Source organism: Sturnus vulgaris, chromosome 5 (assembly GCF_052056855.1).
Source record: "Sturnus vulgaris isolate bStuVul1 chromosome 5, bStuVul1.hap1, whole genome shotgun sequence".
Classification (NCBI taxonomy): domain Eukaryota; kingdom Metazoa; phylum Chordata; class Aves; order Passeriformes; family Sturnidae; genus Sturnus; species Sturnus vulgaris.
In genome coordinates, this window is record NC_142247.1 from 47,726,623 (window position 1) to 47,738,894 (window position 12,272).

The 12,272-nt window shown below is 40.1% G+C and overlaps 1 protein-coding gene across 1 annotated transcript in view; it reads left to right on the plus strand.

Moving 5' to 3' along the window:
• PTN (pleiotrophin) overlaps positions 1-8,747 on the plus strand; it is a 77,273-nt gene extending 68,526 nt beyond the window's left edge. The window contains exon 5 of the mRNA XM_014881603.2: positions 2,161-8,747. Coding sequence (XP_014737089.1) covers positions 2,161-2,213 — 53 coding nt within the window. The 3' untranslated portion in view covers positions 2,214-8,747. The remainder of the gene's footprint in view (positions 1-2,160) is intronic.
• The last annotated feature ends 3,525 nt before the right edge of the window (positions 8,748-12,272 follow it).

A 12,272-nucleotide genomic window follows, 5' to 3' on the forward strand; every position in this document is an offset into this window, starting at 1 on the left:
TGCTCTTAGCAAATCTGGTTGAAGTCTGCATAGTGCCCTGCTGCTTGTGCTGGGTCTAAATAAATTTTGCAGATTCCAGTGCCAGTCTGATGAAATGCCACTGTTTTTTTCAGGATGTCAGGGTTTCGGTTCAACTGGGCAGAAACACCAATTTGGGGTAGTGGTTTTGGTACACCAATTTGAGATTTCCTGGCCAACACACCAATTTATGTGTGCATTGTTTGGGGAATAAAAAGTGTGAGGGAGAGTGCAATCAATACAGAATCCAGGCGGGTCAATCTTATAGAGAGGCAAAATTAGAGGAAGTGGAGAATATGGGTAAAAGAGGTTGAGGGGGGGATACAGGAAATTTGCAGAGGGGGGAAGCAATTGCTGAAAGCAAATTAGATACTAATTCAATGAAAGATTACTTTTTCAAATGACAGGTTATGAAATAGTGTCAGATTTTGTGAATAGCTCCAGACTACAGACATTCAGATACACATGCAAGCACAGACACATGCAAAAAGGGGGGGGGGAGAATTATTTTTCAACTGAAAACAAATATGTCTTCTTTTAAATTATTATCCCTTTAAAAGTTAAGCAAAGTTTTTAAGGGAAGGATATTTTAGAGGAGATTATGTAACTAAACAAGTATTTTATTTTGCTTTGACTAAAGGATTATTTGAAACAATTTTTTGTGTTATAACTGATGAAGAAAAAATGTTGGTTTGAAAGAAAAGAGACTAGGAAAGAGGAAAAACAACCATCAGAGAAATGTGATAGCCTAAGTTTGCCTTCTGCTGGAAGTACCTGGCCCTATCCATACCTGAAAAATGTTGGTGTAGTTGCCTTGGCTTTAATAGAAATAAGGTTTTTTTTCCACAACTGGTGATTCTGTGAAAGGAATCATATTCACAAATAACAGTCCCACTTTAAGGACCAAGTGCTTGTCTTCTCATTCAAGGTGATTTTTGTTATTTAACCAGGGGTGGTGTTTATGGCAACAAGATTGGCAGAGTTCAAGGAGTGCTAGGATAGCCCTCTCAGGCAACATGGTGTGATTTTTCGGGTGGTCCTCTGCAGGGCCAGGAGTTGGAATCAATGACCCTTCTGGATCCCTTCTAACTCAGCATATTCTATGATTCTATGATAGTTTTGATGGATTGGTTTAATTAAATCTGGGTTAAGACAAACATGGGTCAGCTTGCTTGCTGTTTTGGGTCCAGGAAAGATGCTTCACAGAAGCTCTGTTTCCATCTCTCTGTGGTACCTGTTGTGCTGTTTTGTGCTGGTGTCAATAAGGATTTACTCATGTTCCCAGTGAGAGCTGTTATTTTCCCCGTTACAAGGTGACATGTGACACAAAAGTGCCTCATCCTCTTAATTTGTTTTAATTTCGATGGTCCCTCTGTGAATTTCCTTTACCTGTTGAATACTATGCTACCCTAGAGTACAGTGAGAGTTACTGCAGGTGCTGGTACAATATACAAATTTGCACTTGTACCTTCTTATCGTTCCTTTATTTACCCCAAATTAACTAGAGAAGCAGGTGCTTCTTAGTCTTTTGCTCATCCCATCAGTCTCAGCTAGCTGGACAGGCTGTGCTTCTCTAACCCCAGGCCAAGCTCCCATTGCCTCCCAAGTGCATATCATAGGTGTTTGTCCCTAGGGAAGGGGGAAGGGTTGGCAGTGGAGGAGCTGGAGAAACAAGAGAGCTTTCTCCCCATGCTCTGGAGCTGCTTGCACATTCAGAGAAAGCCAAAGGCTTACGATGAGACAGAAAGGAAGCAGGAGAAGGGTATATGTGTGGGTAGCGTGTGCAACACTTTCTTCCAGCTCTCCACTGAGCCATGACCCGTTTTCTCCAGGAGATGCCTGCTGTTTTCTTATTTTCCAAGCAAGTTCCTGAGACAATGCTTTGCATGCCAAACAGGGTCAGCCCCTCAGATAGGGAGGGTTCTGAACAGAACATGCAGCTCCCTCTCCATCTTCTCTACTGCCTCAGCCTCTCCTGTTATTTTTCTTCTTTTCCTTCTCTTTTCCCTTTCTTTGTTCAAAATGAGGAAACAATTTGTATGCGAGGGAAAAAGAAAGGGGAACTTCCACGGGTGTTAAATGAAACTTATTGCAATGCCTTCTGGACACTAATTTTTTACTGTTTTTGTTATATCTTGACAGAATCCAAGAAGAAGAAAAAGGAAGGCAAGAAGCAAGAGAAGATGCTGGATTAATGGAGTCAATTTGGGCAATATGAGAAAGGGACATCACCAAACATGATCAGTTAACAGTTTCATTTATACCTAGGCATTTTATCCTAAAATTAATATCTAATGATACCATAGAAGGAAAAAAACACAGAAAAAAATCAATTTTTTATTACTTTAGTATTTTTAATGTATAACCCTAACAACAATTTTTAGAGGCCTGTAATTAAGAACTCCTAACTAATTTAGAAAATTATTTCTATTGTATATTGAACAATGTAGAGGTTTTTAATTTTTTTTTTCTCAAGTCTTGCCATAGGTCTCAATCAGGTAATTAGTCCATGCAAGCAGAACCTGAATCTGTGTGGAGCTCTGCTGAAACCAGTGGTACCCTATGTGAACATAACACTCCGGCTGGATGCATTTATGTTTAAGATTGGGACCTTAAGTCTGAAAAATTGAGGCCTATCTCTTAATTTCTGATTACATAACTGTATGAATTTTTTTTGTTTAAGGAAAGGATGGGGGCATTTTGTTGAATATTTACAAGTATGGGATTTTCTTGGATGTGTGCTTAATGTTCATTCCAAAACGTCACTACCTACAGGTAAAAAACAGTAACACTCCTTTCCTTAACCATATTTTGAATGTTGGCGGTAAATCTAAAATCTTTCAACAATTGGACATAAAAGAGTCCTAATTTTTCATGATTTTCTAGCAACGATTTTTCAAAGTAGAATGATGGCAAAACTTTCCACTTTTCAGCATATCAGTGTTGGTGGATGGTAGTGTCCTCAATTTCACTATAAAAGTTGAAAAATGCTGCACATTTTTTTGTTCATTTTGGCAGAATGGAGAAAATCCTTTTCATAAAAGATCTAGTTGAAATTGCTGTGATTCTGTCTGACCCAGCTCCCTTTTGTATCAGTGGAAATATTCTTGTTGATCTTAATTATAGCTGGTGGGAAATAAAAGGAGAAATCTGTTTGGAAGCCACCAGAAGTAGTTCATATTTTTTATCAAAAAACGGACAATTTGTAAGACCTGAAACCAATAGGAATGAAATTATTTTTGGTTTATCTTTTAGTAAAACAGAAGAGAAAAACCAGTAAAACCAGTATCTTTTGCTTTTTTCCATTTTTATATAAGCAAAAACACCTTGTAAAAAGCTCAGCCAACGTAAAATTAGTTGTGATTTTTTTAAGATATAGTCTGCAGGGGAAAAAAAAAAGAAAAATTACAACCAGCTGTTTTTCAGTTTGTTCAGTTTTACTTAATTTAAGTGATTCTGAATCCTGAGAGAAGTCACAAAGTAGAAGAAAGATCTGACAAATGGCTGGTCTGTCTCAAGGTAAAGGATTGTTTAACAAACTGACAACAAGCATACCAAAATTTTTAGAGGAAACATAAGGGATTTCAATGCCCAAATTAAGTTCAGAATCATTGCTTTGTAATTCTAAACGTTGAAATTCAACAGCAAGAAACAAGCTTTGGCGTTTGTGTAGGCCGCAGGCTTGCCTGCTGGTCAAGAGGAATAGTCTCCCTTGTACTCCTGCATGGTACCCACTGACTTCAGTGAAGCTGCAGCAGGCTGTGTTCATCTGAATAAATCACATTTCTCTCTTGGGATTAGCTTACAGACAAGCAGAGACTTTTTTTCATACTAACATCACTTCTCTTTTCTATGCAAAGAAAATTGTAACAATTGTAGAGCTTGTCCTCTTTTTTCTCACATGGAGGGAATGGCTGATCTGGACTCACGGTGAGGCAAGTCCTTCTGTTCCCAAACAATCCTGAAGCCTGCTAGCCAAGGCTGCACATAGCTTAAGGTAGACTAACCTCACAATTATTTCCAGACTTCTAGGGTGTGTTTTTCAGTCTCTGTTGATGTCCTTGCTATTTTAACTGTGCTGTTAGACATACCTGAATCTGTGGTATAGTTAAAAATGTTCCCCACACATGGTGGATGTGCAGTGACCAAATCTAAAATCATAAAGGCTCATATTTAGGTCGTTCTGGGTGCTATTTGGTTTGTTCATGGTCTAATCAGGTCTACCTGTGCTTGCGCCTCAGACTTAAACTAATGGTTTGGTAGGTCTGGTTGAAAGCAAAGGGAGAAGGAAACTTTTTTTCACTCACCAAAGGTTTGTCTGTCTAAATGCTGCATCAGTTCACTTAAAGTGGCTCAGCTTTGAGTTTAAACACTGTTGCACCATTGTCTCACACTGGTTAATCTAGTCCATGTTTCACAGGGAGCTGGCAGGAATTGGGAATGATGTTGAGACCAACACTCTGTCCTTTAGCAAACCTTAGATGTGACTTCTTATTTCCACCTCTGTGAGTATAAAGAAAATAAATTCCCCTGTGACACCTTATGGTCCTTTTGTTAAACTGCCCATGTGGCTTGTTAAAGGAACATTCCTAATAGTTTTTGAAGGAAGCCAGTCAAGTTCCTATGGTGGCATAGGGCCTTCATGGAGATAGCTTACAGAAAACAAGGAAACAAAACAAAAGATATCATGTTGGGACCAGAAAAAAATTCAGCAAAGGGTGTGAAATAGGAGAATATTTCTTATGTACTACTCAGCCACATAAGTCCAGATCTATATTGGCATCTTGTTGTTGACAGCAATTGGAGTAATAGTTTATAAACGTAAAATGAAGAAAATTTCTAATAAGCCAGAAGAAAACATTCAGTGGAAAGTCTAGCTATGCAGGAGGTGATTAAGTAATTTATGGCAGGACACAAAGAAGATTGAATAGGTCAGTCAGGTCAGCTCTAAAAGGAGGCTCCTGGTACCTAAAAGGAGCCCTTGTGTCACTAGTGACATTAAGAAGAAAGCAAAAGCAAGATTCTGAACAAAACCTCTTCCTACCCATCTTGATCAGTTTCTACTTCAGTCATTCCAAAACTTCTCCTTATTTGCTTTCTAATCTTCTACCCTCCCTGCTTTGGGAGGGCAAGCTTTTCTGACAGTGCTGTGGGAGCAGCTAGTTCAGATGAAAAGCATGTTTACCCTCTTGGTGCTATCCTATTACAATGAAAAATGACTTAGCATAGCTGTATTGCTTACCTAGTTTAACTGACAGAGATTTGTTTCATCAATGTCCCTCTCGAGGAGTGGTTTACATCTTCATTTGCTACAGCTGTAATAGAGTATGGGGAGGTGATAAAAATCCCCCAAATGACGGCCTTTTCCTGAGCACTCAAATTTCTTAGAAAAGAGAGGATGAGTTGCTGAACATCAGCTAAGGATGAATCTACATCCAGACTCTGGATTCCAGTGAGTTTAAACCTGAATATATTTGGGTATATCTCCCTTCCCTTTCTCTAAGGACAGGCAATGCTTCTTTCAGTTGGGCCTGTCTATATCTTGATTTAAAACAGTATTTCAAGACTGGGACATTTTCTGACTTAGACATGTCTTCTGATAGAAATTCCCATAGTGAATGAGAGTCATTGCTTATCAGCCTGGCCTATTTAACAGTCTGTTAAGTGCAGCAAAACTTCTGGGCAAAGCTCCAGGAAGGTAAAGGGTTTGTTGTACATGCAGGTAGATACTAAATTGTAATTTACTGATTTTCATCTTCTAATTCCATAATGACATTCTGGGCTGAACTGTTTTTCAAAGGAGAAAATTAGAAGAAATAAAAGAATAACAATTATATATAAGCAGGCAGCTTTGGAGAGTTGGTCAAGAAGAGACAGATAGGAAGTCAGGAGCATTTTATACAAATTTCTATTGCATGCTCCTTATGTGTGGAAGGCAGAACTAGTGGTTGGCACATTTGTTTTTATGCTTTCCCTGATTTGTGCCTTGATGAAAACTAATCAAACGTAAAGTGTTGCAGAGAGGTGAAGTCCCACTCCAGCCTCAAAAGAAAGTGTTCAAGTGGAGGCAAAGTCAAAAGAAGACAATAGCATACAGGCTAATGTCAATGTTGGGGGTGCGACAACATCCTGATTTGCCAAGTCTAGGAACTGCAGAAGCATTAACAATGTAAACTCACCACTTTTCTAAGGCAATATATTGGTGAGGTGGGCACCATTTTGATATCGCACAGTAGTCTTTCATGTCTCCCAAATCCTACTAAGAAGAGGAAGCAGTATATCAGTGGAGGTAGGTATCTTGTATTCAATCAATTTTAATTCTCTAGGACTGCACTTCTCTGAAGTTGAGATTGAGTTCTGTCCTTTGCAGAGACAAATTATACCTGTTGCCTGCCTTCCCACACTTATCCATAATTTTGATAACATTCATAGGTTTTCTGTCAATTCTGTTAAGGCACTCTACTTCTTGGTTGGACTTCTGTGGATGTTGTTGATCTTTCCTCATCCTTGAGACTATATTCTCCATTTCTTCCTGGATTGTTTCAAAACAGCCCAGGAAGCCCATACCATCAAGTTCCTCCGACTGTGTCCTTCTGAAATTAAAAGACACAGTAGCAACTTGTTAGTCACTGTATGACAATGAACAAGGAAGTATGATAATGAGCAAAGCGTCCCTGAATTAGCTGGGAGGATGAATTGCTGGTAAAACTTTCCTCATAACTCTACCTTGTCATTGCTTCCCAGGGGACAGAAATGATCAAATTAATATCTCAGAAATTAGAGACATTGATGCAGCAGTGTCTGCCTTCAAGCAAAAAACCACAGAAAACAGAAAACTACCTTAATTAGAAAAGTAGTGGCAAGAAGCTGTATCCTTTACCACTGTCCTCTTTTATCATCAAATTATGATGGTGCATAGAGTTTCAGGTATAGTGAAAGATTTGCCTGAACAGGTGTAGAGCATGGAGAGAGCCTATTCCACCCATGGGTGTTTGCATTTGGAGAAGATGTAGGCAATCTCATTCACAGCAGAATCAAACTTTGCTTTTGGACCAAAACTAAACAATGCTGAGATCTAATAATTTTCCTAATGGCCCCCTTCTGCCACTCTTCAAAAAGGGCCATCTATCTTGTGGCCTCATCACTCTGAACTGAGCAAAAATCTGGGAAAACAGGAGAATTCAACTATATCAGCTAGTATTATCTTATTGCTGGGGTTGTACAATCCTTTAGTCCTTTCTGTAGTTTGCTATTTAAAATTGAGTGTCTTGGAGTCCCAAATGGCTAAAGAACTCTGTAAGTATCTCCTAGCCTTTAAACCTCTTGGCTTTGAGTGAGTGATGTGTGTAAAAGCTGCACCTACAGATTTGACCCTTTTCTTAAAAAACCTATGATAACAAATAAAACCCACAACAAAACTGAATACATATCCAATGAGTGGATTTATTGCTGAGCTAAAAACAGAGGCTCACAAGTATTCCCATTTCAGAAGTCATTGAAAGTTAAAGACTGTACAAAACCTTTAACCCTGAATTCAGTGATGGAAAGCTAGGAAAATGGGTGGCCTCTGCAGGGTTCTTTTACCCACAGCCAATTTAATTCAATTAATTTTTCTGTTCAAACTCCATTGCTCTAATCTACCTGACAACAAGACATTATTTAACTTTTCTCATTAGGTCATTCTTCTCATTCCCCATATTACAATTATGTAGTTCATCTAGACTTTTACAGCTGAAGGAGATGGCTGTGATAGTCCAGAGTGTGTTGTGGTTGCTGAGGTGGTCTGAAGCAGAGACAGGCTGCAGCTTGGAGCTAGAATCCACCTAATGCAGATGTTAGCATCAGACACAGCAGTTCTCTAAATCCACACACATGCATACTGCATATTTATATATACATTCATACATGGGGGAGCAAAACTCTGTAAAGGTGCATGCATAACTCTAAATGTGAATCACAACCAGTGCTGCCATATTTTCAGGCTGTGGTTGAAATGAAAGAGCTTTTTATCCTGTGCTGTTATTTAAGTGAGGGTACACAAGTAGAATGAAGAGCTAGATTTCTTCCTACTTGCCAGCACTTCAGTTTAAGAATGGCTGTGTCCAAGGGAATTGCAAACCACATGCCAATGTAATAGCCAAAAGGACTTACTATCATAGTGATGTTCTCTTCTGTCAGAGTGAGTACACGCAAGGGCTCTATTTAAAGTGGACAAACTGCTTCAGTTAGGTGTGAACATAGAAACATGGGCAGGAAAAGTCTTTTTCTCTGCCAATAAAAAGTGAGTAAATTGGGTAAAGTAAGATGAAAAAACAAAAGAGAGAAACTGTATTAATTCTTGTAGTTTGAGTGGTGAAATGAAAGTCAAAATAACAAAGCCTGAATATCATGTTCAATGGATTTCTAATTCTGTATATATCTATTAAACCAGTGCTATATATCTTCTTATGGATTACTTTCTTTTCCTGTTCCTTTTCCTTTTTTTTCCAGTTTGTATATTGATTTTGTAAGCTAGCAGTGTGTTACCTTTTCAATTTTTTAAAACTTGTATGAAAGCCATATATGCATATTGTAGAACAAAAACATTAATCCTGTAACGTCTCTTAATGTTTCCCTTAGCTCTGTGGGATTTGGTGGGGGCTCTAGCGAATGTATATGTTTACCAATTGTATCAGCATAATTTTCTTGCTCTTAGTGGCTATAAAGAATTAAATAAACTAATACACAGACACGTGGTGTCGTCATTTGGTTGTGGAAACTGTTTCTGGAGTTTCTTAAATTAATTCTAAGTACCTAATGGTATCTCTTTATTGCACTAATTTTTGTCGTCTGTAGGTGTTGCTTGTCACACAAACAGATTTGTAAATTCAGAAAAAGTTTTAGTCTGTAGAAAGAGGTCTGCCAAAAAGTGAATCTAGCAGGAAACATTTCTTTGGTTTGTGCCCACTAAAGGCTGTCTGTCTCAATTTCCTGACACTTTTCAGTTCTTTTAAGCAGCTTGTTTCAGCATAGAGTTATTTCAACCTGTGTGATAGTGACACAATGATGGATTACAAATGAAGGGTTTGGTTTTTTAAAAAATTGCATTTTCAGGTAAACAGTAGTAAACCCTTATTCCCAGCACTGTCATGCTCAGCTGTTTTACTTTAGCAGTGACTTTAATGTGTGTGTGTGTGTGTCTGCTCATGGGATCTAGATGTTCAACCTTGGTCAAGTGCAGGGGATGCTGCTCCAGGGTCCACAGTGGGGTCAGTAGAATGAAGTGGCTGCCTGGGGATGTGCTCCATGCAACAGGAATCTCCACCTGGAAGGGTGAAGACCTGCTTCCAATTTCTCCTCAAAGCATTTATGGCAGAGGTAGTAACCAAAGAGATGTAACATGAGGCAATATTATCCCTATTATCGTTTTCTCCTTCCTGTCTTTTCATTTCTTCCTTGCTTGCTTTCTTCCTTTCTTCCACTTTCTCCTTGGGCTTAGGCCTCACAGTGCTGACCCAGAGTTTAAGTGATTACCTGAGAAGAAACCTGTCCATGATGTGTGCAATTGCATGAAGTCTCTGCTGTAAATAGTCCTTAAACTTCTGTGGAGCTAAAAGATACGGGAAGAAATTCTGGGAGAAGTGATTTTGAAAGGTGAGAATAGAATCCCTGATGTAAAGATCAAAACAACAAAAAATTGGGCATGTGTATTAGAAAAAGGCACAAGAAAGGGGCCCTGAAGAATCCTGTCCCAAATATAGGTTTGCCTGGGTGGTTGCTGAAACTGGCTGCAAGGTAAGCCAAGTATATCTGACATATAAAAATATATAGGTCATATATATATATAGTATATCTGACAAAGTGTACTAAAAAGATTTATGTTGAATTCAGGACTTGATTTTGGATATACTCCAAATGTGAACTGGCCCATTTTCAGCATGGAAAAATGTGTTGAGGCTTATGATATAATGCTCAAAGATCCTAAAATATGTAATATCTCAGTCCTGTAACAATTTACATGAGTGCTGTGCATGTAGTGCTACTGACTCAACAGGACACTTCCCAGTGCCAAAAGGGGTGGCAAGACCAGGTCTCCATTTATCCTTAGCTGGGAATTAAGTGCCAGGTTTGTTCTTTGCTGCTGTCCTCCTTTGCTGACAGGGGTCCATCACACCCCCTGTATAACTGAGTGTCTCAGAGATAAAACGCACACGCCCTCAGATAAAGACTGTTTTGTAAGTAGCTGAATTTGAATTGGGCCTGGGTTATCACATCTGCTACTTGCTGTCTTATCAGGAAAGCTCCCTAAATAAGCTACTGCTCTCTGCTCACATGCAAAGAAACAAGGCCAATCAATTTTCTGCAACCTTTCATATAAGGGTCACAGTAAACTGGTACAACATAGTAAGAAAAAGGCAATGGAAAAGGCAGCCACCTTCCTACTTTGTAGCATTTATGCTACAGGTCTCTAGAGACTTGATCAAGGGAGATAAAAAACAGTCTAATCTTAGAACCAGATATATATTTTATTTGCTGTTGTTATTAGCAGCAATTACAACAATTATGTAACAACCATTATTATGATTTATGCTGTAGTTTAGTGATACACTCTCAGTTAATACATTTGATTCAGAGGTTTTCATGCAGTTTGTCAGTGCTAAGCTTCCACCACCCCAGTGTGTGGGATCGGAGGTTAATCTCAGAGGCTGTCCTTAAGCTCCCTCTGTAGTCAACGGAGCATGACAAGTCCATTCAGAAGGTGATTCAGACGAGAGGGCTAATTTAGCAAATCTGAAAGATGTCAGAAAGGGCCTCTTTCCTTGCTAGATGCTGAGGAAGCGTAGAGAAATTAAGTGTATGAGGCTGACTGGAATTTCGCTTGGTAGTTTGCCCTTCCAATACGGTTGCAAGCTCCTAAACTGGAGGCCAGCACTTCAAACGTGTTTAGGAATTTAAAAACTAGAGTTTCTTAACATCTCTGAATACAGGGACCCAAATATGTAAAAGGCAAGTGGATTACAGCCATGTGTTGTGGCAGTGAGTGAATTTATCTGAAGTCCCAGTGCAAAACTGCCCTGGCAGATGTTAGGACTGCCCACATAGCATAGCTGAGAGGGACCAAAGAGTGGGAGAGGGGTGACAGTGGAGACTCACTGCCTCCTCCTTGGCCCTGACATTGGTACTGAGGAGAGGGGAGACCCCGCTTTTGTTCACTTTGCCCTGGCTGAGGGAGGGAGGGAGGCTGAGCTCGTGTCCCCTGCCGAGCTCCGTGCCCTTTGTGGCACTCAGCAGGTGCCAGGGGAAGCTCCTGTCCCCGGCTGAATGCGTGGGTGGATGTGGATGCCCCGCTCCTTTCACGGCCGCGCTGGGAGCCAGGGCGAAGCTGCATTTCTCAACAGCAGGCCAGCAATTCCTGCAAACAAGCAAGCACAGGAAGGGGCCGTGGAGTGAGAATGGGGATAGTTGGGAATAGCTCTGCAGGGCAGCTCCTTATCTCGCTTTCCCGCTTACAGGTTTAGGGCTGCATCCCACAAGGTGATCAGCATCTCCTGAGAGAGCTCAAACTGGTACCTTAACTACTTTTCTCTGTGAAAAAGCTCATCTGGACATCTTTGAAAGTCTTCAGTGGAAAAGGGCTACATAAACTTAATTATACCAGCACCCACCTCTTCTGCACACCCCAGTTCCTCTCTGTTTGAGGTGGGTGAGCTGTCACGAGCCCAATGCTCTTCCCCCTGCTCCCATATCAGCAGATGCACTGACAGGGGCTCTCAGCCAAATGCCTGGTGTGTGGGAGCCTCTGCCAGGACAAAATCACATATTTAGCTCTCTGTGCCAGTGCCAGCTGGGAAGTGTGAACACCAGAGAGAGGAGGCCTGGGGCTGCAGCTGGCTGGCTGTGCTATTGATCCAGAGGATCAGCCAGTGTCAGAGAGCTTCAGAAAAACAGAATTAAGCCCAGACAACCAGAGAATCATTGAGGTTGGAAAAGACCTTTTATATCATCAAATCCAACCATTTAAGCTGGAAATACCACATCCTTGAGTTAGAGCAGAAGGGTTGGGTGCTGAATTTGTCTCATGCTTTTAATACCTAGAGTAGGTTTATAAAAAAGAGAGAGGGTGACTTTTCACACAGGCAGATAGTGATAGGTCAAGTGGGAATTATTTTTAACTAAAAGAAGCTGCCTTTAGACGTGGAGAGACACTTTGTACATATCAATGGAAAAAGAAACAATTGTGTGTATAAGAGTCTGTTTTTTTCTGTTGCCAACCA